The sequence below is a fragment of the Rhamphochromis longiceps genome, linkage group LG1, assembly GCF_057381845.1.
Source record: "Rhamphochromis longiceps isolate RC_006_pf linkage group LG1, R_longiceps_female_GT1.1, whole genome shotgun sequence".
In the NCBI taxonomy this organism is placed as follows: domain Eukaryota; kingdom Metazoa; phylum Chordata; class Actinopteri; order Cichliformes; family Cichlidae; genus Rhamphochromis; species Rhamphochromis longiceps.
This window is the reverse complement of record NC_140557.1, coordinates 8478276-8506215: the sequence shown is the minus strand read 5'-3', so window position 1 is coordinate 8506215 and position 27940 is coordinate 8478276. Positions and strand designations below refer to the sequence as shown.

General features: G+C 39.5%; 2 protein-coding genes across 2 annotated transcripts; one reads left to right on the top strand and one right to left on the bottom strand.

Moving 5' to 3' along the window:
• Nucleotides 1-358: 358 nt before the first annotated feature.
• tars3 (threonyl-tRNA synthetase 3) lies at nt 359-13469 on the bottom strand. Its single transcript, XM_085421841.1, has 19 exons — nt 13137-13469; nt 12780-12866; nt 12483-12670; nt 12169-12292; nt 11798-11922; nt 10073-10190; nt 9924-9988; nt 9722-9800; nt 8861-9007; nt 7553-7651; nt 4959-5125; nt 4667-4829; nt 4378-4515; nt 3886-3963; nt 3671-3771; nt 3101-3205; nt 2375-2447; nt 2132-2246; nt 359-858 (listed from the first exon to the last, which is right to left on the bottom strand). Exons 1-19 carry the CDS (start codon nt 13458-13460, stop codon nt 710-712), a joined length of 2445 nt encoding a protein of 814 aa, XP_085277967.1. The 5' UTR covers nt 13461-13469; the 3' UTR covers nt 359-709.
• Nucleotides 13470-13814: 345 nt separating this feature from the next.
• Nucleotides 13815-27583, top strand: ulk3 (unc-51 like kinase 3). Its single transcript, XM_085421941.1, has 17 exons — nt 13815-13918; nt 14486-14628; nt 15649-15789; nt 16398-16518; nt 16745-16840; nt 16962-17105; nt 17817-17899; nt 19202-19357; nt 19525-19630; nt 19772-19812; nt 20009-20111; nt 20847-20911; nt 21233-21311; nt 22781-22821; nt 25050-25097; nt 25229-25292; nt 27428-27583. The coding sequence occupies exons 2-17, from the start codon at nt 14524-14526 to the stop codon at nt 27442-27444; spliced, it is 1410 nt and encodes a 469-aa protein (XP_085278067.1). The 5' UTR covers nt 13815-13918; nt 14486-14523; the 3' UTR covers nt 27445-27583.
• The last annotated feature ends 357 nt before the right edge of the window (nt 27584-27940 follow it).

Here is a 27940-nt window from a genome sequence, read left to right as displayed (position 1 = left end):
AACAGTGAGGAAAACCATGGGTAAAATAAATTTTACCACCTGACACTGGTATGTTCCTGATTTGTTATTACATGCTGTATGAGGAGCTGGCTCAGTCTTGCTTATTACACAATAACAGCTGGAATTCCCATTATTGCCACCTATTAATCTACAGGCTTCATTCCAAAGCAACAGCATGATCAATAGTTATTACTTTGGAACAAATAAACTGATGAAGCATTAAAAAAAAAGTAAAAGAAAATTAACAAAAATGTGAAGACTGTCTCTACAAAATAAACCTATTGTAGTTTGTCATGATATCAAACTACTTAAAGATTAACATCTTCTGTTGTGAAAATAAAGAAACAAAGCACCCACATTTGGAGAATTTTTTTATTATTATTCCTGAATTTCCAGGCAGATCTTGGTGAAAATAGATTAGTGTAAAATTCACACAACTTTCATGTCTTCACGTCGTTTCCTTAAGTTATTGAGTAACTTTTCTTGAGATACACTTAGATTACCTTGACATAATTTCAAACCCACGCTACCTACAGTTTTCCCCCGTTCACTGACGATCACAAGAGCACTGCAGAGTAGTTGTGCAGGCCCAGTCATTACATCCACTTACAGAGTATCAGTTTATTTTGTCTGCACTTTCCCAAAAACCATCTTGTGTCCCTTGTTGCCGTTTCATGTTTGAAGTATTAAAATCCAAGCTGTGCCTAGATCAGAACTCCTCTTCTGCATTTTGACAGCGAGACTGTTTGAGCAGGGTCAGGCGTGCCATCACCTCGGACACCGGTAGTTCTCCGTGGACTTTGTTGTCCCTTGTGCGCACATTGACACTGTTAGTCATCTTCTCCTTCTCTCCAACCACTGCCAAGACACAAGACAACAACAACTTTACACGGGCCAAGTTTCACCACACACTCCCACTTTGCGTGCTGAATTTGTCAGCTGTTGGTGGTTAACCAGCTTGGAGGTCTGTTTGGCTTCTAATCAATCAATTAAGAATGTTTATTTTGATGACTTTGACAGATTTTCACTTATTCTCTTCCTTCACTACATCCAAAAATCTTCTGTGACACACCTCTTTTCTCCTTCCTGTTAGCTCCATATTCAAACACCCTTTGATAATGTATCCACTATCCCTCCTCTGAGAATGTCCAAATCATCTTAACCTTCAATCTTTAACTTTCTTTCCAAACCGTTCAATTTGAGCTGTTCCTTTGTTGTACACATTTCTAATCTTGTCCATCCTGGTCACTCCCACTTGAAATCTTGGCTCGACTGCCTCCAGCTTAGCTTCCTATCTTTTTTTTTTTGGGCCACCATCTCCAAACCACACAAAATGGCAGCTCTCACTAACATCTTGTAAACATATCCTTCCACAAATCACCCCTGACCCTCGACTCCCTCAACTCTGCCAGCACTTTCTTCTTCACTTGTATTATGTATTGTCCATTGCTTTGAATAGTTGACCCCAGATATTTAAACACATCCCCCTTCACTACCTCTACTTTCCTTGCATCTTTACTGTTACAAAGGTCAAACTCCTGCCTGACCTCATTTGATAAAATGTCCATCACCAATAACAACAAGAAGGGCCTCAGAGCTGATCCCTGATGTAATCCCACACTCAATCTTAAACACATCTGTCCTACTCCTACTGCACACCTCACCAAGGTCTCACTGTGCTCATACATGCCCTGCACCTCCCTCACATAAGTCTCTAGCACTTGAACAGTAAAGTTTCAGGCATTTTATTTGAATTCTTATCCATTAAGCAGGATCTGATCATCACAAATTCATTCTGAAGCAAGACTATGACCTCAGGAATTCTGACAAAGAACCACTTTTCCTGACCAGAAGAACAATGAGTCCTGCAGCAGATGGCCTGGCCCCCACAGGGCTCAGAACCAACATTAGTGATTCAGTTTGGGAAAACATGAAGAGACAGAAGACACTGACATAGCCTAAATCCAAAGAACTGTGGAGAATTTAATTTACTTTGTACCGTGTTAAACTATGGACACATCGTTTTCACTCACTACAAATGTACAAGCATCCTCATTTACCCGTTATAGACCACACCTTTGTACAGTTTGTTACTTAATGATCTAACTTGGGGGTTTTTATTTTTCCTCACCAAGAATGAAGTTATACTGTGCCAGCTGAGCATTGCGGATTTTCTTGTTTAGAAGGCAGCTGGAGTCCAGATCAGCATCTGCCATAAAACCAGCTTCTGTAAACTGCTTACACACCTGACATGTAGAAATTGTATTTGTTAATGTTCAGTACATTTCAAGAACTTTCCATACTTATTGTCATTAACTACTGCATTACAAGAAAGAAATAATCAGAGACTAAGGCCACAATGGGGAAGTCATACCTTCTTTGCGTAATCCTCACAGGATGGGTTGACAGGCACTAACATCACCTGACGTGGAGAGAGCCACAGAGGCCTGGTGGAGGGTGAAACATGGGTATTACAACTTTCACATAGTGAACGATAGAAACATGACATGATCTGTTTCCTCAACAAAAAGGAGCTAAAATCATGATCTGAGGAGGTAAAAATCATGCCATAGTTGGAGAGCTGTTAGTGACAATACAGGTAGAATTTTATAGTAAGCCAAGATGCCTACAATAATTATAAAGACCAAAACATATTTCTAAATAAAAGAAAGATCAAAGCAGTGGGTCATAATAGCACTGTATGTTAGTAGTTTTAGTAGGCCCATTGTGCTTATTGCCATCTCTATTTTGAACTCTAGTAAAATAGCTTTGCATAACTAAAATTGGGCTTCATGATCATCATTTGCCTGAAATAAGCAGTTTTAGCTCCTTTGCCTCCTTTTTAGACAGCTCTCTCCAGATTGGCCCAATCTCACAAATAGCTGGTTTGAACATCAGGTAGGTGGGGCTTCTGGTCTTACAGCCAGATGTGTGCCTGGGATCACCACAGGACAACTGAATGCTTGAAGACTGAACTGCTGGCTCACCAGGACTGCCATTTAAAATTTTAACCTTGTTTAATATGAGCATCCACTATTGTGACAGAAAGTACCAAAAATAATGGGTGTTGAATACAAAAGTAACCAAAACAACACATTACCATTTCCCTGCATAGTTCTCTGTCAGAATGGCAATCATCCTTTCCACTGAGCCTAAAATGGCACGATGGATAATGACTGGTCTGGATTTGTCATCCCCATCTTTTCTGTAATTGTAGCAAAAGAAACAAAAATAAAAACACTTATGTTAAATATGGTTGAATAAAAACATTTTGATGTATTGTTATATACACACTGATTTAGCAGCTCAAACTGGTTTTAATGTCAAGCACTCTTTTATTATTAACCCTGCAATCATTCTCATACCTTCCCATTGTCTTTCCAGAGACAATACTTTTCTGACACAGACGTCTATACAACTATAAACACCATTTATCCATGCACTGCCTGCTGTCTATTGCTGCACAGCACGTGTATAATTTTCCCCATGGTGTGTATATTAATTGAAGTTCCCTGTGAGTCTATAGCCTGCCACCTGCACAATGAGTTCAGATTTGCATAGAGCAGCACAGGCTGAGACATCTTATCCAGGAGGGGCTTAATGCGTAATCCTTGGCGCTGTAAAGCACACAGACTCAGCAGTGTGTCAATATTTTTATTAGGTGACTCACCCCACAAAGGTCAGATTGAAGCGGATGGGCAGCTGGAAGTCCAGCTGAATGGTTGCACACTGGTGGTAACGTCCAATAGCATCTTTGATCTTAATGTCAATCTGCAATAACACAGAAAGAATTATACTTCTTTCCAGACTACAGAAGGAGATTCAAACTGAGCCAGTGTTTGGAAGGAGTTTAAAAAAAATGAAATAAAAAGATTCATTCAGAACCTTGGGTCCATAAAAAGCACCGTCACCAGGGTTCAGTCTCCATGGCTCTCCAAACTCATTCAGGCTGTTTTCCAATTGCTGTCAAGTATGAGGTAGAGGTTAGCATGTACTTTAAACAATACAAGGCAATTACTGTAAATCACGCCAAGTAGAACTACAGTAAAGTCCATACTTGGGTATAGAGTTCAGTTTTAATTGGTGCTCTTATGCAATTTATAGCTGGACACTCGAAGGAATCAAGCCAAGAAAATGAGTAATGTCTTTTTTTGACAACACACCACCCACAGACAATCATGAAACTTCACAGATTTGACACTACTACTGCATAATTACATGGCAGGAGACCGATACTATCATCCAGAGTAGTTCTGTGTCAACATGAGCTTTTATTTGCTTAAATCTCTGCTATCCCTTTAGATTTATAATTCAGTAGTTGGATTTCCCTTTTTCACACGATTAACTACTTAAACTGTGACTCATGACACAGTTTACCTTCTCAGCTTGATTCCACACAGCAATGTCACCCAAATACTTGTCTGGGCGAGTGGAGAGGTGAAGCTGGAATGAGAATCCAAATACATCGTAAACACAGCGGAGGAAGTCCAGACAGCCCTTCATCTCTGACTCGATCTGTTTGAAAAAAAACATATATACACATATGACTCAGCATTTAGGAAATGACTCATAATAAGCAGGTACGTGTTTTTAAAAGATGTTTTTCACATCTTGTTAGAAGCAAAAAACATCCCACAGAAATGTTAAAAACTACTGATGTTGTGACCTGATCCATTGTGCAGAAAATGTGAGCGTCATCTTGCTGGAAACGGCGCACTCTGGTCAGCCCGGTTAGTGTTCCTGACAACTCGTTTCTGTGTAGGACCCCAAAATCTGCCAGCCTCAGCGGAAGCTCTCGCCATGAGCGAGGCCTGTGGCTGAACATCAGACTGCAGGAAAACCAAATTAAATTACTTATATGTATGAAGTAATGTGTGCGATTTTGATATACAAATTGAGAAGGAAAACAAAAAAAAAAAAAAAAAACAGTATTTCTTTCCTGAGAGCTCTACATTTACCAGTGCCCGGGGCAGTTCATTGGCTTCAGAGCAAATATGTCATCTTCCACGGAGAAGGAGAACATATTTTCGCTGTAGTGCTGCCAGTGGCCAGATGTCTCCCACAGTTTGCTGTTATAAATGTTGGGGGAGGCTACTTCCTGAAAGCCTCTTCTCCAGTACTCATCCTAGAAAAACAACAAACCACATTGGCTAAACACACCATTTAGGCTGCACAGGTACTCAACTGAATCATGACTTCTGGCATGCAACCTTAAGCTGCAACAATGGAAATCACATTGTGTGGGCTGTATTTATCCATTTGTTGCCATTAAGCAAAACATTTAACAGGCTGTTGAGCTGTTTAGCAGCCAACAGTACAAAGACACTAACTGGAAGAATTTCTGTCAATGTGCAAAACTGTGAATACCAAAAAGGAAGTTGCTGAAAAAGAAAATGCTTGCTCACTCAGCTTTCCTAGTATTATTTACCAGAAAATGGAGAATTTCAAAACCTGGAAATAAATGAGTGCATGTACTGAAATACTCATGACACTTCAGTCAAAGTCAGCACTTGTTGTCTATAAATATGAGCTGGGTTCCCTGCAAAGTAACTTCTGACTATTAAATGTTTTGGTGAGATCTTGGAAAGGGAAATGCATAGCATGCTGGTATAATTTTCTCTGCAGTTTTAACAGCTATAAGTGATGTGATAATGATCTTACACCCTGTCTGTGCAATGTATGAGTTTGTCTTGGCATGGCTTGGTTTGGGGGTGTGTGCTGCGAAAGTCTTCAAGATGTTAGCATGTCTTTCCAAATACACCACGGAGACAAGTTCCTGTAGAGTCAGTGAACTTGTCTGAGCAGTTGAAGTTACGCTGAAATCTGAAGACTGAACTTTAAAGACCTTTTGAGAACTTCCAAATGTAGAGAATCTGCAGCTTCAAAAGTACTATTAATTTTCCTACTTTGACAACATGTGCAGAGAGGACTGGATACAGCTATTATCTTCAACTAAATGTACAACCCCAATTCCAAAATGTTGGGAAGCTGTGTAAAATTTAAACAAAACCCAACTATCTGTATGGTAGTACAATGTAGAAACTGAGAAAACGTACCACTTTAAAAAAAAAAAAAAAAAAAATACTGTCTCATTTTGAATTTGATGGTATCAACATGCCTCAGTCCCTTGCATACAGAAAAGTCTCCAGACTAACAGACTCAATCTTCTGATATTATGCGCTGCAGATTAGATACTCAAAGTCTTTGCAATTTGTTGTTGGAGAAAATCATTTTGAAATTGTTTACTTCTGAGGAACTCTGTTGCTCCAAGATTCTCTTACTGTTGTCAGTTAACTAGTTGCAAAATATTCACCCAGCTCTTTTTTTTGACCACTTTGTTTTCCCACCTTTTGACACTTGTTGCTTAAATTTAAATTGAGCAAATATTTTTCATGAAATAGTAAGGAGGTCTCAATTTAACAATTGGATATGTCGTCAGTGATATATTGTGAATACAATACGGGCTTGCAAAAGACTGTATTCTATTTTTATTTGCATTTCACACATCTTCCCAAAATGTTCAGAATTAAAGAGTTTATGTACCATTCAGTTTGACCTATATTTAGGTAAAAGGGCCTTCATAAGGACCAGGCCACATTTCAGATTACGCACTGTCAGGGTCCAACCAAAGTTTTCTGAAGCTCTGAGGTATTGATGAACAAAGCTGAACAAAGCTTTTCACTTGGTGTTACTGTTAGAGAATTGTGGATAAATATGATTGTCATTGTGCAAGATGATTAGATCGTTAACAGGACGATTAGATCTTTAGCATGAATGCTGACTTCTGTTTCCTACACAGACACACATACACATATCACCGATCACATCACATGCTCATAGACACACATCAGATGTTCTCTTTTGCAGACACACATGACACATGTTCACATGTGAGTGTTTTATCTGTTGCATGATTAATGAGATGTTTGTGTGACCACAGAGTTAATAAAAGGCTGCAGGGGAGGCTGGCTCTTTGGAGTTGTCTGGGACCAGGTGAGGAGCTTGCAGCTCCAAGACCCTGGTCCAATCTGCTCCCCTTGCAAGTTAAAATGGATCGAGCTCTGTCTTGCTTTGTTCATGGGAATAAGTCTCTAAACCAGTGGGGCCTGCAAAGTGCAGACCTAACAGTTACGCTACTTATTTTTGAGCTTCTGTGATTGGAAAAGTCACAGCGAGTGGTCTGCAAGCCATTGAGAAGGCAATCACGATTGCTACTCTGAAAATGCAAAGCACAGTCGTCATGGACTGTAAAATGATTGTAAGGGTTTCTGTGGTTCAGTAAAGTCCTTCCAACCAAAACTTTACTGAGACAAACGATCCTAAAAGTCAACACAGTGTAATATGAAAACAATGTATATATGAATACTCTGGATCTGAGGCATATAATTATACACAAACAGTAATGATCCAAGCATTGACCTTAAACACTGCTTCACATCTACTGAGCTTGTAATACTGATATTCAGTTAATATTATCTGAATGTTCCTATAACATTTTCTCAAAATGATAAAGATATTGGAGATAAAATAAGCATTTGGCTGTATCTCCTACCCTGATGAATTCTGTCAGTGTGTGGTAGATGTAAGCTCCCCGTGGCATGAAGAAACAACTGCCTGGGCTGAGATCATGGAAGAAGAAGAGCTCTTGGTCCTGTGAAGCAGACAATTATAAAAATGATTTCATATCATCATTATCTGCAGGTACAGCCAGGAATAAACTCCATGCACAGCAGACTATCTGTCAGTGAATGACTGCCCACAACCTAACAAGAGAACAGAATAAACTTTTATCAAAAAGACTTAAGACACAATTTAATCACTATGGTAAGCACTGTTAAATCCAATTGAATAAATATTGTATTAATGACAATAAACTTTGCACTTTCCTTTGAAAAGAGGCTGTGAGATTTCAGTTTCTTGGCACTTACTTCTAGAAAGACCCCAATTACAGACCAATTTGAAATTCAAATCATGCAAAGGATTAAAGGAATGGTTTCTTATGAAAAAACACACACAGATACACACCCTCATCTCTATGTGTGCCAAAACATATTTGAAGAGTTTTGTTAAATTAACACATTAAGACCAGCTACTGCATTACAAGAATAGACTGTAGTAAGAGATTTAAAATGTACTGGGTCCATGCTGAACTATAAAAATAAAAAAAGAAAAAAAAGGGGGGGGGGGTCAAATTAGAAAAATACCACCGAACACCGTCTTTAAACACAACATGTCACTTTTGCCGCCTCCCTCCAACTGGCTTTGACAGCCTTATAGCTTGTGTTTAATATGGAAACTGCGTTGTAATAAGTGCTGATTGAGGTGTTGCCGTCTGTGTCTCCCATGCTGGGTAACCACCTGGGGCGCTCTGATGACTCACTCACACTTGTTCTGAATGTGCCAATGTGAGGAAACACAGTGCCCTCAGCTGGTACATAGCAGCAACAGGCGATCTGGTTTTCAAGTGAGAAACCTCACATTCGATCAGTCTTGTATGGCACTGAAAATATAGAGAAGCTGAGAAATCGGTTTGGCAATGAGTTCTGCTTGCTGGATTACATAACAAGAGAACTCCTCTTCAACCTCTCAAATAAATGCATTTCATTTCCCATTTCTTGTGTGCATGTTCACAGTTAATGCTTGTAGTGTTGGTCCAGGTTTGTTTCAGTGTTTTGACACGTCTATAGAACCACCGAAACAAACTAGTGAAGAAAAACTTCTACAAAAACCTGAAAGTGGATCTGTTTGCCATCACATTACATAATTACAAATTAAATTGCACTTAGTACTGGGTTTAGGATTTGGTTTTAGGCCTGAGTCAACTAGGCATGCTAAAACACTACTGCCTACAATGACTCACTTTTCCAATCTTGCGATGGTCTCTGTTCTTGGCCTCCTCCTGAAAACGTTCCCATTCCTTCAACATCTTTGAGTCTGGGAAGGATATCCCATAGAGCCTCTGCAGAGTCTCCATGTCAGAGCGTCCCTCCCAGTAGGTGGAAGAGTTCTGATGACAGAATTAAAAATGCTTTTTGACTCAGTTTGTTAGGTGCTTAAGCCTATGACAACATTTTGAAAAATCCCTACAGTTTGCATACAAGTAATCCCTCCAAATCTTTGGTGTCAGACAGGATTTTTTTCCTACTTTGCACCTAAATAGTGCATTCTATATTCCCAGTTGGAATTTGATTCTAAAGCGCCCTCTCAAGTCCAATTTCCTACTCAGAAAGTCAGAGCAGACTCAGCAGCCCAGAGCTATCAAGCCAAGATGGCAGGACTGCCCATAAAGGGTAGTAAAACTTAATCTATACAGTCACTGTTATTTATTTGCGACTTACCCAGAGCATTGATCGGGTTCCATCTACAAATGTGCAGCAGCATAGTGCTGCATTGCTCTACCTTACTAAGAACCAAAACAAATCTTGATTTTCCTCGCTTTTTTCTGGAATCAGCTAACAAGTTCTGACATCCCAGTTCCAAGGTATCTGGAACACAGCACCAGTGTGATGCTGTAGAGGGTGTATTCTTGCTATAGTCATCTTGGGCATAAAGATTTTGCTGTTAAAACCTTCTGTTCTTTACAAAACTGTGAATTAGATGAAAACGGGCTTGAAGGGAAAGGCTTGGTTGATCTCAGACAATCTCAGATCTTATTTTTAACTGTGAAGCATGCAAAGATCTCTACTAGAGTCCAAGAACAAAAATATGGAGTTGGAAATACCTTGTAGATCTTCATGGCCTTGATCTTGCCTGTATGTCTGACATGTGGACCTCTGCACAGGTCAATCAAGGGTCCACATCTATCAAAGAATTGTGACTTACAACAGTTAGCATTACAAGAAAATAAAACTTTAAAAATAATAACAGTAACACAGTGGACATTTCAAAAACACAGCAGTTCAAGTTAAAAATAAACATCTTACCTATAGACTGTAGTAGTTGGGGTGGTGACTTTCTCATTGAGAATGCGGCATTTAAATTTGTTGTACTGGAAGATGGAAACGGTTGGGGTTAGTAAGATATATAAGTCTAAGCAGAAGCAGAAGACACCAGTCTTACCTCTTTCACTCACCTTAAACATTTTTAGTAGTGTCTCCTTGCTGACTTCAAGTCTCTCAAAGGGCTGTTTTTCCTTCACCACAGCTTTACATAAAGATTCCAGGTCCCCAAACTCCATGCTGGACACACCTCTGGAAACAGCAAACATATTAAAAAGGACTCTAGGGAAAGGGACAGCCAACTGGCACAGTAATCTGGATGACATGTGGGTCAAAATCAAAACCCAAGAAACCCGGGGCGACCGTGGCTCAGGGGGTTGGGAATCGCATCTGTAACCGGAAGGTCGCCGGTTCGATCCCTGGGCTCTCTGTCCTGGTCGTTGTGTCCTTGGGCAAGACACTTTACCCTACTTGCCTACTGGTGTTGGCCAGAGGGGCCGATGGCGCGATATGGCAGCCTCGCTTCTGTCAGTCTGCCCCAGGGCAGCTGTGGCTACAACCGTAGCTGCCTCCACCAGTGTATGAATGTGAGAATGAATGAATAGTGGTATTGTAAAGCGCTTTGGGTGCCTTGAAAAGCGCTATATAAATCCAATCCATTATTATTATTATAAGAAGTAGAAACCATCACAGCTCACATCAAGTCAGTAGATGGGAAAATTAAGTTCATCTGGGAAGATACAAAGGACTCCTCGATGTGCACATTGAGGAGTGCAGCATTGATGTTTACCAGAAACCCCCCTCTCGAACACAAACTTTGAGTAATCAGGACCCTGCAACACCAGGCAGAAAACGTTTCCTCTAAGCCAGAAGGGAAAATGAAGGAACACACACACACACACACACAGCTCATGAGAATCTTCTCCAAGCACAACATCCCAGTGTACTTCAGACACAGCCACACACTCAGACAAAAACAGGTTCATCCCAAGGACAAAACACCCAAACACATACTAAACAACATAGTGTATATGCTGTGCAGTGCAGCAAGGAGTGCTCAGACCTCTACATTGGAGAAACCAAACAGCCACTCTATAAACCCATGGCACAACAAGAAGAGCCACCTCAACAGGACAAGACTCAGCTGTACATCTGCATCTGAAGGATAAAGATCACTCCTTTGAGGATGCCAATGTTTTCATTTTGGACAAAGACAGATTGTGTAAAAGAGGAGTGAAAGAAGCTATCTATGTCCACTGTGAACAACCATCCTTGAACAGAGGGGGTGGCTTATGACACCAACCGTCTGTAACCTATAATCCAGTTTTGAGATCCCTTCCCAGACGCCCACTCACATCTTGTGTCAATTGATCTCAATAAGTCACATGATAGGGTGAGGCAAGGTCTCGCAGTGGTTTCACCTGCAACCTCTGCTAATAATGACCCACACCTTGGCTCATGTGATTAGGCACATGATCAATACTGGGCCAACAATCCTCTTAAGGGACAACTCCCAATAGCGCTTAAAATCTGGAACTCTCCACCAACTGGTCTTAGAACTGAAGCAGCTTCTCAGGTGAGAGGTGAAACGTCTTCAAGAAACTCAAAGAAGTCTAGCCGCTTTTCATTTCAAGCTCCTTATATTAAGGGACTCAAGGTTAGTCAAGTCTGACATGAGGATGCTGTGGACCACCAGTCTATAATAAAAATCTCAAATGCATACACATGAATAATGATGATTATTGGCATGATTAATGCCAAAATGCCATACCAGAACATTCAAACTCGAATACAAAAAAAAAAAAAAAAAAAAAAAAATGTATGGAAATATTGAGCTATTAATGGCAATACTTGCTCACTTTTGTCCATCCAGGAACATGTCGTAGTAGAAACCGTTTTCTATGGGAGGTCCATAACATAAACAACCCCCATAAAAGCGCTCCATTGCCTCCCCCAGGATGTGAGCACTGGAATGCCAATACACCTAGGGATTAAATAACATTAACATTCTTGTGAGAAAAAAAAAAAAGTAGTTACAGTAACTCAGTGTATGTTTATGGATGCCCTCATAAGTTTGTTTTGTACAATATTGAAAATATTTAAGAATAAAATTCATTGAATGATCTCAGAAACTGATTTGCAGTGCATTTATGTTGTGTCCCGCCAAATTCTGTATTTGCAAACAATATTAAATAATTATTGACAACTTTAAAGGTTTAAGAGTACTCACAGCCTGAGCGTCCTCATTGTCAAAGCGCAAGATCTCAAGTGAGCAGTCCTGCTCAAGAGGCCTGTCCAGATCCCACAGTTCCCCATTTACCCGAGAAATCACAGCATTGTCAGCAAGACCCTGACTGAAAGACAAATGCAAATCTGTGTCAGCGGTTTCTCTCATTATGATAAAGCATGAGAATTAAGAATATTTGCAGAAAAAAAGCATAAAGAACACAGAGGCAACATTCTCTGTTGTTATTATTAGTAAATACCCACATTAAGTAACACAATTATTAGCTGATTATTAGTGATGAAATCAGTGGTACTAACCTGATATTACAGGCCAGCTGATATGGAGTAGTGACCCAAGCTTTGCCCTCCACCTTTCTCCCATCTGGGAGCTCCACTGTAATGGGCTTACGGTCTGCAGCTTTTTTTGACTGCAGGGCATCGCTCTCTCTCTTTAGTTCCTCATAAAGACTGAGACGCTCTGCAATGTATTCAGGCCAGGGACTCAGCTGAAGCAGATAAAAAATAAAATAAAAACAATCGAAGTCAAGAAATTGTCCACACTTTGGTATCAGCGTTTGGATGAACAGGATAACTTGCAGGTCCTGTGATCAGCACCTCTTTCATGCCTCCATCTCCTTGCACCTTGTCGTGTTTCTTCCCTTTCTTGTTCCCATCACCTGTTTTTGTACTCACAGTTGCCACCTGTTAATCAGAAAAGAGTGTGCTTCTTCAAACCTGCAATGTCCTCTTATCACGATTTCTGCCAAGCCACATTATCAGCCTATTCACCGCTTAAAGAGTGCAAACACATGGGCTTGACTAGGGTTGCTATTTCTGGAAATGGGGTAGCATAGCTTGCCATTTCACGGGACAGAGGCCCGCTACTCATAACGACACAGGACTACTACGGCTCACAGCTTACTCATATTACAAAAAAAAAACGATTTAAACTACACCGGTCTGTATAATTACCTTGTTATTGTCAGCTCGGTTGTTTGTCTGCTGAGGTTTGGTGGTATTTTTCTGCGGAGCTTTGTCACACTTGGCTCCTTGTTGCCTCTTGCCCCGCGCCTCCTCCAGCTCCAACTCCGCCTGAAGACCCCGCCGGAGGTGCAGCAGCCGATACCTGAGCTTCTCATTCTCCGTCCGCAGGTTCTCCAGCTCCGGAGAGACCACCGCGAGACCGGCGGCGTCTAGACCTTGACCCAGTCCATCCCGGAGCGTGGATATTTCCCTGGTGAGGAGCAAAATTTGCTCCTCCTGGGCGGCCAAACGTGCAGCCAAGCACTCCGCCATCTTTAAATGACCACCAATGACAGCTGACTTCCGCTGAGCTTTTATAGAAAATAAAAGCCTCGACTCCAAATTGTGGTAAAAGGACAAACCAAAAAAATGATCTATCTCTAACCAAATTAGATTTGATATAGAGTTTTACATGTTTTACATTAATACTAGGTTAAAAAAAAGGATTTATTCAGTTTTAAGCAGATCTTTTAACTGATCTCCTCGAGAAGTGAGTAATATTTTTGTGGGTGTTACAATTCTAATTTCCTAGTATACTAAACCGCTATCAAAAACGACTTTTTCATAGAAAGCCATCGCTCCCTTGACTTGCAGTAACGGAGTATCAACACTAGGAGGCAGTAACATATTTTTAATACGTGTTGACGTCAGCTGCTGTACAGCATGAGACAGTCTAACAGCAGGGATGTAAACAGTACTTTCCTCATTCATATGCTGCGGCTGGCCTACAGGTTCGTGACAGATATTTCCTGGTCCATTTGTTATTTTTGTGTGAACCAGGAAACCTGTATATACTCTGTGTTTAATCCGGGCATTGGTTTACTTCGAGTACATCTAGTGGCTGTGTACATACTAGCATAATGTAAAAGTGCTAAGTTAGCTTGCTAGAACTTCTGAAGCTAACAGGGTAAACAGGAATGTGTGCACTTTTAAAGAAAAAAAACTGTTTACGGTTCTTTTGTGTATTAGGATGATAAATACTTGCTAGACGAGCATTCATTAGCCTGTCTGAAATTCGGCATGAATTCAGGATACAACAACCGAAAGTAAACTGAAGCTATAGTCTTCACCAAACTATTGATTTGCCTGCCTGGATAGAGAAGAATAAGTGACGCCAACTCAATAAAATGTTTATACTATAAACATGTATTTGATAGAATATTTGAAATACGCTTTATTGCAATAGTTTTGAAGCGATATGGCTGTGGTCAGACTGACGACTTTCCCTTCCTTCTCTTCGTGCTGGTTAAAATTAGGTATTTGGTATTAACAGGCAGCATATCGATCTTAAATTCCAGCTTAGATCTGTGTGGGAGAATCTCATGCTGGTGGCAACATGGCATCAACTTCCAGCTTTGCTCCTCCAAAACTGTCAGACTTTATTCTCACAGAGCGGCTGGGCAGTGGTACATATGCTACAGTCTACAAAGCCTACAGGAAGGTGAGTTAATCTGTGATATGTAAATGTGGGTATTATTAGTCATTTTGATTATATACCACACATTTTACATTCCTAATTCTTTCTGCATTTAAGGCTCACACAGAGTATGTTATGCACTATGCATAATAATGTCAAAAAGAAAGTTTAGACAGGTGTCCATGCAACCCTGCGCATTTGATTAATTGATCATCTGCAAGTGTGACAACTTCTAAAAAAGCTGAGGTTTTTTAGAAGTGGTCACCTCAACTCTAACTGAATTTCCTGAACTCCGAGTCCTAGCCTAACAGAGGCCTAGCCTAACTCCAAAAGCCTCAGCTAGCATGTTAAATGTTCAAGTTCATGATGGTAAAGTTAGAAAAAGGCGGAATAATATGGCTTGCTAAGAGGGGTTATCAGGAGAAAAGTTCTTATCTCTCAAATCAACATGGCACATAACAAATCAAAAGACTTCTGAAACAATGTCCTTTGGACAGACAAAGCCATAGTGGAGATGTTTGGCTATAATGTACAGCCCCTACTTAGCAAAAAACACAGCATATCAACACAAACACCTGCCAACTGTCAACAACATTAGTGGAGTGGTAATTTGGGCTTGTTTTTCAGCCACAGGATCTCGGCACCAATATTGTAGAGTAAAATGCGAGGCTATTTGACTGATAGTTAAAGCATTGTCTTAATTTGGTCACGAATGGTTGAAAAAGAAAAGAAGCAAGATTTTGGAATGGTCCAGTTAATGTCCAGAGCTCAACCCGATTTAAAAGCGTGGCAAGACCTTAAGAGAGCTGAATATAAATTAATTTCTACAATCTTCAGTTAACTAAAACTACACTGTAAAGGAGAGTGGGCCAAAATTCTTCCATAATGTTGTGAGAAACTGTAGTCATGCAGAAAACGGTCACAAGTCATTGCTGCTGAAGTTGGTTCTGTGGACTTTTGAGTCATGGAGCGTACTTGATTTCTCAAATGACTATGCAGTCCTGTTAAAACCTTTTTTTGTTTGTTTGTTTGTTTGTTTTGCAGGGGAACAGTCGAGAGGTGGTTGCAGTTAAAGTAGTTGGAAAGAAGACTCTTAACAAGGCTTCCACAGAAAATCTGCTCACAGAGATTGAAATCCTAAAGACTGTGCGCCATCCTCATATAGTGCAGCTGAAAGACTTCCAGGTTAGCTCATACATGTGTTTTAGTATAGCTGGTACTTATGCAAGGTTTTTTTTTTGATGAGCAGAGTTTTGTGTCCCATATTATCTGTCTGGCTTTTTAATAACTGTTCATCTAGTTCAGGAATATAAGGGCGGGAGCTTCTCCCAGCTGTTGTAGGGTGAGAAGCAGGATACACCCTGGACCAGTTGCAGCAATCTCCCAAAATAAAAATAAAAAAATACTGTAAATAATATTTGTGGTACTTAAAAAAATCAATAAAATAGGAAAAAGGAACAGAAAGGCACTAGACCCATATTATTATATAAACTTTTCCCAGATTAAATAATAAATTGTTTTAAAACATTTTGTTATTTACAATATTGTGTTTACTATATTTGCACCTTTTTCTACATTAATTGTTTGGATATCACTTTCTATATAATTTTCTATATAAATTTTTTATATAATTTCTCTCTTGTTTATATGTTTTCTTCCTGTTTTCTTCTTTTTTAGCTGATATTTATGTTTTTAAAACATTAAGAAAGATATTAACGAAATAAATGTGAAATAAAACTAATACTCTTGCTTCGACTCTGTCCCTCAGTGTCTGAACTTTTCTTTTTCATCAGTGGGATGCTGAAAATATTTACTTGATTCTTGAATGGTGTTCTGGTGGCGATCTCTCCTGCTTCATTCGCAGTCGCAGGATTTTACCTGAGAGTGTGACTCGGCGCTTCCTGCAGCAGATTGGTGGGTGATTCCCATTTCAAACAATATTGCTGAAGTTTTATGTGAATGTTTTTGATGAGAGACTTGTTTGAAAGCAATCAGCATGAAGCAGGTTTTTACATACCCGTTTTAGGAAGTCTGGAAATTAAATCCAATTCGAAAACTTTTTCAGCTGTGCATACTTGTTTGTGGAATAAAATTGCATTCATATTCTATCCTGAGCTATTACATCTGTCCACAAAAACAGCTTGTGCCCTCCAGTTTCTTCATGAGCGAAATATCTCACACCTGGATTTGAAACCCCAGAATATTCTGCTCAGCGGCTCTATCCTGAAACTAGCAGGTGATCACATGCACTCACTAAACAACAAGCACGGGAAGCTAATGTTTTACTGTAAACATGCCAACTGGTAGAGAATAAACAGATAGTTTCAGATGTAATTTACTTCCTAATTTGCCCACAGATTTTGGTTTTGCACAATACATGTCCCCATGGGACGAGCAGAGTGTCCTGAGAGGTTCTCCTCTCTACATGGCTCCTGAGATGGTGTGCTGTCGGCAGTATGACTCCAGGGTGGATCTGTGGTCTGTAGGAGTTATTCTCTATGGCAAGTACTGCGTGTTCACATATTTTATCTCTTGTGAATGTGAAATGCCATCAACATGAAGAATACTTTGCTTCATTTGTCACTTGTAATGCATTTGTGTTAGACATCTTGGCAACTAATGTGGTTCTGGGTACACAGAATCTGGTGTAATCTGTCCTGTGCCATGTTGTGTGTCTCACTTCTGACAGTAATTTATAATATCTTGACACCACTCCTTTTCCAGCAATAAAAGGCTAATCAGCTGACTGACCCTGCAGGCTTGAAAGAGCTCACTCAGTAGGCTAAAAGTAGAATTGAACTATTAATCATCAAGTGACAGAGTGGTGAAGAGCCCTTTATGGGTTTTTAGTGCAGTAATTGTGCAATAATATTGTAATAGCACACAGCAGTAACGTGTGCTATCGGTGTGACACTGTACAGTGCAAAATGAAAAGAATATTTTATATTATGTGCTTTTTAGAAAAGCTAAGTAGAATTAATTTAATTTTTCATTTGCACAGAATTTTTCAATAAAATCCAACATTCAAGTTGTTGATTGTTTTAATATCTATCTGTCTATCTGTCTGTCTATCTGTGTATCTGTGTGCAAGAGTTTATTAAGATTGCTCAGTTGAATCACTTTCTTTATTTTTTTTATTATGAAGTACTCAGTAATTATTGCATAATTATTCTTTTGTAATAATCTACTGCCCATTGTTTTTGTGCACACAGAGGCATTGTTTGGCAGAGCACCATTTGCATCAAAGTCATATGCTGAATTAGAGGAGAAGATCAGGAGCAACCAACCTATTGAAGTAAGTTATGAGCAATCTGGTGAATGTGTTAGAAAAACTTGAATTGCACTGGTTATGAGCAAATGTGCAAATGACAATGACTATTCCAACTATGGATGTAGAAATCCTGCTGAATGCTATAGTTATGTTTCTTATGTTTATAAAAATTGCTCGTCAGTATGCAAAGGCACAAATTTAAGCATTTCATTTTGTTACATTTGTACAGTATCTCCATAGTATATTGGGGTTGATCAGGTTTTCCAGATTGATATGTATCATTACATCTTCTTCAAATTAGATAGCATAGTAATAATTTCCTAACAGTAAATCTGAAATATGCTGTAGGTGGCCTGTGTAGAAAACACAACAGTTGCAAGTATTTTTCTCCCATGTACTGGATTTAAACACTAGATGGCAAACTATTCCACTCAAGAGGAACCAGCAATTGAAGCTCTACTGAAACATGACTGGTCCTCTTAAATCACCTACAACATTCAAGACAATCTGAAATGTCTCTTCTAGGAAGCTGAAGAACATGAACTTTTAAATGATGAGAAATAATAAAAGATACTAGATGAATTTGAGTGAAATAAACATCAAGACAGCAGCATAAGCTGTTTGTTTATTCCCTAAATAAATGTTATCCTCTCTTAGCTTCATTCCATACTTTTACTCTTCTCATTTGTCCTCTCCTGCAGTGATTCTGTGGTCTACTCCAGAGTTTGACAAATACTGATTTAAGAGGGCAGTCTGGGACTGAAAACTGTGTTTACATACAGAAAACAAGGGCTTGTGATCTCTTAAAAAAGAGACAGAGAGAGATAATTAATTAAATGGCTTAGTAACTAATAACTCTATTTGTGTCTTTGTCCTATTTTTTGCCACATGCGCAAACCACATTAGGCGTAAGATTGGAAGAATTATCAAGAAAACATGTGCTTGTTTTACCCTTTCTTTAATGGAGACAAGAAAAGGGGAAAGAGGGGCGGAATGACGTGCAGCAAAGGTCCCATGACAGTAATGAAACCCTCTGTCCAGCCTTTGTACGTGATGGGCTACTGGGGCATCCGCGATCCGTGCACTTTAATGTTGGAGGACTTTCAAAACACTAGGATTCTTGAATCAGACATTAGTCTTAGACTTAATTGATTGCATTAGCACATGGCCCATTATCCAGGGATTCACACAGAGAGTTTAAAGGTCATCTTTTGACAGAAAGTAGCAACGTGAGACCAGAGGGTCTGTGGTAACAATGTGCTGTCCTTTTTCCTTGTATCACCATGCCGATTGGATGCAATGCAATAAGGTTGTGTTTTGTATCAGCTCCCTCCCGGGGCCAGGGTATCCAAGGACTGCAGAGACCTTCTGTTGCGGCTGCTGGAGAGAAATCCAGATGCCCGGATTACCTTTGCAGAGTTCTTTACCCACCCTTTTGTGGATATGGAGCACATGCCAACTGCAGAAAGTATAGTGAAAGCGGTAAGAGACTAGGATTATTCCAGATTTTCAAGAAATATTTTGTATGTGACTGACTTTTATACATGCGTTTGTAGGTCTGTAAACATACTTTCGCTGTGTGGTGTTAATGAATAGACGTTTGTATCCGTTTCCAATCAGTAATACCACTTTCTGTTTCTTCTTTCCAGAAAAAGCTGGTCCTACAGGCCGTTCAGAAGGACCAGGAGGGGGAGAGGTCTGCAGCACTCTCGCTTTACTGCAGTGCTCTTGAGCACTTTGTCCCTGCTATTTATTGTAAGAGCAACAACCACCATAATATCCTGTCTATGACTTAAGGCCCACTATGATGCACTGTCTTTGTTCCAGCACAATAAACTGGCAAAGGAAACTCAATAAATGAAAAACCAACACATCTCTTTTCTTTGCCCTCCCTAGATGAAACAAATTGTCAACGTAAAGAGGCCCTCAGGCAAAAGGTAGGCCTGAAAACAGTCCTCACATTCACATGTGGATTGCCCTCTATTTTCAGTTGCTTTTTTCCCTATAATCCAGTGGCTCTCACTTGTAATGAATTCTTCTTTATGAAAACCATATGTGTGTATAGAGAGCATGAGAACCATATGTTGTGGTTGATGTAATTAAGTTAAGTCAATGTAAGCGGCCTTTCCACAGGTCAGGCAGTATGTGTCCAGAGCTGAGGAGCTGAAAGCCCTGGTAGCTTCGGACAACAGGCTGAGCTTCGAGCAGGCGCGGACTTCCAGGGACATCCTCCGAGGTAAAGAAACAAAAAATAAAAATAAAAAACATACATCTCCGGGCAGAGGCTGAGGCACCACATGGCTCCCAAGCTGGATGTAGCCTGCTGTATTTTGTTTTACATAAGCACTGTGCTTGTTAATCAATATCCTATGTTTACACCACACATTATTACCAAGGCCACACACCAGTCTTTGCAGCCTTCATTCAAGCAACATGTCTGTGAAGTCCAGGTTCACTTAGTGCTGCACTATGAATCAAACTTGAGCCTTGTTTAGCCACACACTGTGTATCATTTTTCTTTTAACTTAGATCAAATAATTGGATGTTTACTTCAAAATGGGTTTTTGTAGAATAGCAAACATGCAAAGATGAAACATGTAAAACTTTAATCAGTATTAGAAGGAAAAAAATGTTCATTTCTCTTTGTCCTGGAGGTGAAATGTCTGTGAAGGTTTTCAGTCATCCAGGTCATCGTAGTCTAAAGAGCTTGGAAAGAAAAGTGTCTGGACTTATTTAGGTTTCTTGAAGACGTTTTACCTCTCATCGAGAAGCTTCTTCAGTCTGAAGCTCAAACAATTACTCAAATATATAACTAAACCACTGTGTCCACAATACAGTTTGTCATAAGATGCATCAATATTTCATGCTAATTTCAAAGTTCTGCATATGTTTCAGTAGAATGAGTTCTGCTGTGTGTCCATCTAAATTCAACAGCAATGCAAAGTAGTTTTCTGTTTTTCTTCATTTGCAGAAATGTCTAAAGATCAGCCACGTCTGCTAGCTGCTTTGGAGATGGCCTCTACTGCCATTGCTAAGGTTAGATGGGTTTATTGCGGGATGATGACATCACTGTAGTTACACATAAAGGCAAAGTGAAGTAAAGGCAATATAATGGAGAATAAGACCTAAGTGGAAGAGTAAAAAACCAAACTCTTCTCTTAGATTGATATCCAAACCACATCTTTTAAGCTCATTTGTGAACCAAACAAATGTTTGTTTGTTTTTTCAGTTTTGTGTCTGTTGTTTCAGCAGCCAACAAGAAGGGAATAAATTGTGTAGTAGTAGTAGTGGTGCTAGTTAGTTTTTAGTTACTTGATATACTGGCTTAAATAATTTCTGCCTAACTTTCCTGTATAGGAGGAGAGTGGATCAGATGAACTTGAGGCACTGGATATGTACCAGCAGTGTTTAGGAGAACTACTGTTGGGACTAGCAGGTAGACAAATACATTTCTTTCGTTATAACATCAGTTATTCAGATTTTTATAGATGTTGGTTGCTGAGCCACTTCACCGGTTCTTAAGGTAAGCTAAAGTGCTAAAGCATAGGGAATGCTGAAGTGTCACCAAAGACAATGAAACCATCTTGTAGTCCTCTATCTGGTACTTTCTCTGCACACTGAGACTGTAGCAGCTTTGTTCGTGTGTTTGCAAATATTTGGTACTAGAGAGAGAAAAATAAGAAAGATTTTGAAGAAAAATAATTTTAAAAGGCAGCTTGGCACTTAGAGTTATGTAAAGTGGGGTAATAATGAGTAGGCTAGGACTCAGAGTTCAGGAAATTCAGTTAGAGTTGAGGCTATAGCTAGGTCAAGAAATAGCTAAGGAAAAATGATCCTCAAGGGAAAGACGTTGGAGAGTGAATAAAGAGTAATTTAACTAGAATAAGAAAAGATACTAAACATGACAAAGGGTCTTTTAGAGAGGTGGATGCAAAGAAAGGGTGACCGGGGGAGAGTGAAAGGTAATCTGAAAGGGTGAAAGACAAGAGACTATGAAACCACAGACTTGGAGAGAGATGGGGACACTTAGTATGACAGACAGAGTAACAGAAGAGACTCCAGTGACTCTGTCTGTGGCCTGGCGTCCATTAGGCTGGGTTCATGAGCTCATCTGGAAGATCAGCCCAATGGAAGAGGTGGAATAGAGTGATCCAGATGTGGCTTTGAGCTGGGATGAGACCCGTGCCAGCACCCTGTGTGTGGTATGAAAGCCTTGCCATCTGCTTCCCATTCAGACAGAACACTTCACTTATTTGTGTTTACACACTGGAAACAAACAAAAACTATTATCTTTCTAATAGACAAGAGCTCTAAGCATTCAGATACTGCTTTTGAAACAAATCTGGTCAATTAAAAAATACTGTTACTTTTTCACTTGAAATGGATATTAGTTTCTAAAGCTGTCTGAAGAAAATTTTTACACGTGTAGAATAACGCTGATAGCTTTTTTTTTTTTCTTTTTTTTTTTAGATTTGTTATGCTATACTGGTTTAGTTGGTTGGTGAATGCAGTCTCAACCACCTTCTCTCTCCAGTGTCAGGGAGCCTTGTTGTGGCAGAGGATACCATGAGGAGTATAGTCGGGGGAAAAGATTGGTTCTTTGACTGTCTAGGAGCTCTTTGCCACACAGCTTTTCATCATGCCTAACTACCACAGACTCCTCTTTTTACTGCTCATCTCTCTCCATTTTCTGTGAGTCTTCTCTTTTGGATGGTAGTTGGTGAAAACACTGGCCTACATTAGAAACCATCCCATCTTGAACCTCACTAGTGAAATCCAGTCTTGTAGTTGACCTCTCCCAGAACAAACTAAGTAATTAGGTATTGGACTTCTCTCCTCCCTTCATCTCCTCATTATTTTCCTCATTATTCTTATGTCTTTTTTTTTCTCCTCTTGGTGAGCCAGCCGAGCCCCAGGGCCGCAGGAGGGAGCTGCTCCACAGCGAGGTGAGTGTGTGAGGAAGGGATTCTGGTTCAGTGCTCACAGTAGGAACGACAATCTCCTACCTCCACTGAGCCCTCAGCTGATCACCTTCCACAATACACACTCCATCACATAACCTGCAAGCATTTTTTCCACTCATCAAATACGATTTTGTTTTTGTTTTGTTTTTTGGTAAAGAACAAATAATATAATTCATCATCTATAGTTCCTGTAACATACCCATAGATCACTGTCCACGTAGATAATTGGATATCTTGTATTACCAGTGTGTCACGTGACCACTCTTGCAGAGGTACACATACTGACAAATTATCAGTTACATAAAGCTTTATGGTGCTTTTTTTTGGTTTTACAATTTAAAAACTTTGCTAAAATTTAGCTAGATGTCTCATTCATAGACTATTGTTTTTTCTAATCCACTTCAGTTACTGTAGAGGCTGGAAAGCCTCTGTTGCAAAAGAGTAATGTCAACTTTAAAGTCAGTCAGCTAAAAATGAAATGTTTTTAAAAATGTGGGGATGTGATGAATCTAAAATGTCAAGAAGGTCAGCATCCATTTATTTATTTCTAATCTTCTTACACTTGCGAGAACCTGGGGGAATAATAGCCATGTTTTTCCAACATCCTCAACGAAGCTGAATAAAACCCTAAATTCTGCAATCCTGTAAGATTGCTTACTGTAACTTTGAGGAATTAGGATCCTGGATTCTTGCATTGATGAGGTGTTGTGTATGTCTGTTGGTAAAGCTCCGGAGTCTTTTGTTTTTGTGAAGATTGTTAATCCAGAAACTGATCCAACAACAGACAGCCATATTTCAACAACAAAGCCAAAAAAAAAAGGGGGGGGGGGGGGGGGGGATTGAATGAGCCGTGTAGACCTCCCTATTTGAAGTTTTATGGGTGCTTGTCTTAAGTAAATTCAGCTGCGGCTGTAATAATCTAATGCAGCATTAGGGAGGCGAGTTTGGGGTATTAGATTGAAAGCATGTGTGTATGTGAGAACCTAAAAAAGCCAACACATGCTGCCATGGCTGGCCTCCATGTGCGTTCATATCTACTGTTGAGCACACTTTGGTCTCTCAAAGCTGTAATTCAATATTCTGGCTTCTCAGTAGTGAGTCATAGCTTGGATCTAGCTAGTGTATGTTGACATAGTGTCATTATGGCTGAGCATACATGGGATCTCTTTGTCTTGTAGCCTTTGTTGGTAATAAAATTTCTGCAAGTTATCAGCATGCCCCATATACTTTGCTTACCCGTGTAGATTTGTTCCACATTTATTGTAGTTGGTGATTAAAGGGATTGTGATTAAAGTTTTGTGGCTACATAAGGTTGGGGTCAGAGCCGGATACTAAAAACCTGTGGTCAGAATGATTATTTGGCTCCAAAGATTGGTGTTTTAAAGGGACATTATGGACGTCATCAATTTAGGTCTCCCGTCATTACGATCCTCAGATGTTACTTCAGTAAGACCTGAGAGAGCTGGCTTTAAATTGTGACAAAGTGGGGGTACAACTAGGTATTAGGTGCAGCCAAAAACCTTCATGATCACCAAAGGACTGATTACCACAGTAAAGAGCATCCTCGAGCCTTGTGATGACAGCAGTTACCGCTTGCACGTGTGTGCCATATGAAATCTTTTCAAAAAATAGAAATACTAAGTTGCAGAGATGATTGGTTTGATCTGATTTAATTCAGGTTTTGCCAACATGCATCCAGAATTTATTGTTTGTTTGTTTGTTTTATGCACAAAATCAGCACAGTGTAGAGTAAATAATAAATAAAATACATAATACACAACAAAAAACAATTAACCATCTGTATACTTCACTTAAAGGCAATTAAGTCACAATAAAATGTAAAAAATTAGACTATATGGTCATACTGGAAGCTGTCTGAGAATTACTAGTGTTATGTAACCACAAACTACAGCTGAGGGTTGTACTAATGTGTTTTGTTTTACAGCCTTTTGATAACAAAGAAGACTTTTTATTAAAAACCAGAGAAAAGGGGGATCACTGAAGTCTAGGAACTATGAATATCTGTACAATCTGTTATCTCATCTACTATGGGATGGATTATATTTTAACTAGTCAGCCTTGCTTCTGGATTCATGCTGCAGGCACAGTTAAAATCCTGAGTAGAAAACATGTTTAAAATGAAAGCCACTGTGCCTGTGTTGTAACTGTGTATCTGTTACCAAATTTATTGGAATTTTGTATCTCATCAGATTAAAAGCCTCATGAGCAGAGCTGAATACCTCAAAAAGCATATTAAGGTAAGCATGCACTCCTTCAGCGTACATTCAAGTGAAGGAGAAGAAAGACCCCAGACTGTATGAGAAAACATTTGATTTACAAAAAAAACAGAGGCAAGGATCTTAAGATACATGTTTTGTTAATTTTTCAGATGCAGGAGACTCAAAGGGACGTTTCTCTGGATCGAGAATCTCTCGCAGAATCCGTCAGAAGTTGTGAGTCTCCCTGTTGTGTTGTGTAATCATTACTTTGCCCTTAAATGTGTTTTTACTTTTTTGATTTTACCTTGCAGCCATTCTGATAAGTAGCTACAGTATATGTAGTGTTAGTGAGGGGATGTGGTGGAAGTTGCTGTAGGTGAGGAACACACATCTCAAGTTGCAATGAAATGTCCTTTCACTGAAGTTTTTTCCACTAGTAAAATATGAGCCATTCTGTTGCTGCTCTGGCCGCCCTGCTGGGCTCCCTGACTCTTTCATTTTATTTCCATGCAGCCCTGTCCTCCCGTATAGCCTATATTGTGAAAGTGAGACATATTCAAAGAAAAAAATAATAACTTTAAAAAATCTAAACTCGAAACTTCTATTTAAGGGTTGCTTTTTGTTCCTTTTGTGTCGCTACATGTCAAACGTCTCCACAAAGTTAAGTTTTAATATCTGCAAATTTCTGTAGTGGTAACCTTTGTAGACAAAACCTAATTCCTCATATTTTCTAAGCTCTGCTCCTAGATGGATAGTAAATACTTAAAGTCGGGACAATATCCTGTTCTCCGCTAGGGATTCCTGGGGAGTTATGAATTTAAAAAAGAAAAAAAGACAGGAACGGGGGAAGGCAACTGATGACTGTAGAGGCCGTTTAAGTTTCATGAAGAATGTGGCTTCTTATTCTGCTGGTGTTATTTTAATAAAACCACACCACAGTCAGCCTGGCTGGCACTAATCCAACAGTAGCTGTAGTAGAGAGGGTCGCAGCTACGCCCAAGTCTGTCTGGTGACCTTAGACTACACCAACATAAGCATAACCAACTTTTGCTGAGAACTGAGATCTCTAAACTCCTCTAAAAAATCACATGTCAGACTGTCTTGGTAGTCCATGTACAGCACCTTTCCCTTACAAGCCTGGAGCCCTGAATATTTAAACTGGCATCATATGCATGATCAGTGTAGCCCAGCAGGGGATAGAAATGAAGGTCTTGGCAGATGAATATCTGATAACTCCATTTACATAAAGGTTTATTTATGGAAAAGGACTGGACATGTTCTGTTTGGCTCATGCAGCAACAAACAATAAAAGAGGACTCGCATCTCCTCCAAGGTCACGATTTAGTGTGTTTACAAAATTAATTATATTTTATCAGTGTCAGTGGCTGTTTGTACTGGCTTTGTTCAAAGATGAGTTGGCTTAGAGCTGTAACACCTCAGAAGAAGATTGTTATAGAAAATAATTCAAAGCTTCTTTTGTTACCCTGATGCAGAAAATGTCAGCAAGAAAAAAAAAATACACAAACAAGTATAAGCAATTGGATTTTCATGGAAAAATCTGAAACATGGGGATCATGCCAGAATTCTGATGCAGGCCTAATAAGCATAGAGTACATTTTATTCTAAATGCAGATGATTATTAGTTTCTGTCACTGCTATAACATCAGTATTAAAATCACAAGAAGAGTATACATATACTGCAAACTACATATACTATTTGGTGGGATGCCAGTCTGTCTATGCTGGAGAGTGGACAGGAGACGACACACTAAAGCACTTTTCACACATGCACTGCAGCCCTGGACTCTCCTAAGTATTACCTAACAGAGACGCATGTGAGGACTTGAATATCTGATGCAGTCAATTCGGACATTAGCTGGTCTTTAATCTGCCTGTACTTTCATTAAAGTTTCACAATTGAATTTAGATTCAGAAAACTGATTGATGAAGTGATATCTACGTAGTGTAACGGTGATTGCTAATTATGCAGTGGCACAGACAGAACACCTGGGCTGCTGATGTGCACTTCTGTACACAGCAGGAGAAGGAGAAAGACATCACATTTAAGCTCATAGGTAGTAACACAAACGCGCATTAAGTTAGATAATTAATTTATAAATAAACTTTAAATGTTTATAAAGAGTTGTTTTTATAAAAATGTTGAAGATGTTTAGTCTAACACACTGTTTTCCTTTAATCAGTCGAAATGAATAACATAAAAGTTTCCTAAGCAACTCTGGAAAATATTCTTCATCTTTTTGGATGCCAGATGTGTTTACCGAACCCTTAGAGAATAATTATTTCAAATGTTGTAGGAAATGTGTTGTAATCTTGAAAAAGTGGAGCCTGACACATTTCTGTCTTCTCAGCCTGCTGTTTGCAGTAAACAGGACAGCCACCGTGGGAAGACTGGAACTCCTCGGCTGTCTGTCAGTGTACAGGTTGGACACAGAGCCTTCACCTGACCAGCTTTCTGCTGTAGCCAAATCACACCACATCCTAACCAACTGAGTACACTATCTGGGTGGGATATTGCACTTACCAGCCAAATGTGGTCAATGTTTTGGCTGATGCTGTAAAGTTTTTACATGAAATGATTGGACAGGTAGTGAACTTCTGTTTATTATTTTTCAGGAAAAAAAAGGTTGGCTGGTAAGAAACTCTTGAATTTTGGATTTGCACACTGCTGAATGTGAAAGTTCCCTGTTCTTTACACTGTTGTTGCCCTGCTTAGCCCGAATCCCCTCCTACTGACACACCATTGATATGTAAATGGTGGACAGCTTGTATGACAATACAACACTGTCACGGCAACACGCAACTGGCACTGTTGCATTTTGGTTTGGTGTAGAACATTCAAATGTATTTGAAGTTTAACTAAA

Coding starts and splice junctions, on each gene's coding strand:
- ulk3 (XM_085421941.1), top strand. CDS start 14,524: ATGGCATCAACTTCCAGCTTTGCTCCTCCAAAACTGTCAGACTTTATT. Junction 19,358..19,524: donor CAGAAAGTATAGTGAAAGCG/GTAAGAGACTAG, acceptor TCTTCTTTCCAG/AAAAAGCTGGTCCTACAGGC. Junction 25,098..25,228: donor ACCTCAAAAAGCATATTAAG/GTAAGCATGCAC, acceptor TTAATTTTTCAG/ATGCAGGAGACTCAAAGGGA.
- tars3 (XM_085421841.1), bottom strand. CDS start 13,460: ATGGCGGAGTGCTTGGCTGCACGTTTGGCCGCCCAGGAGGAGCAAATT. Junction 12,867..13,136: donor ACCGAGCTGACAATAACAAG/GTAATTATACAG, acceptor TCTGATTAACAG/GTGGCAACTGTGAGTACAAA. Junction 9,008..9,721: donor AGGCCATGAAGATCTACAAG/GTATTTCCAACT, acceptor TTCTGTCATCAG/AACTCTTCCACCTACTGGGA.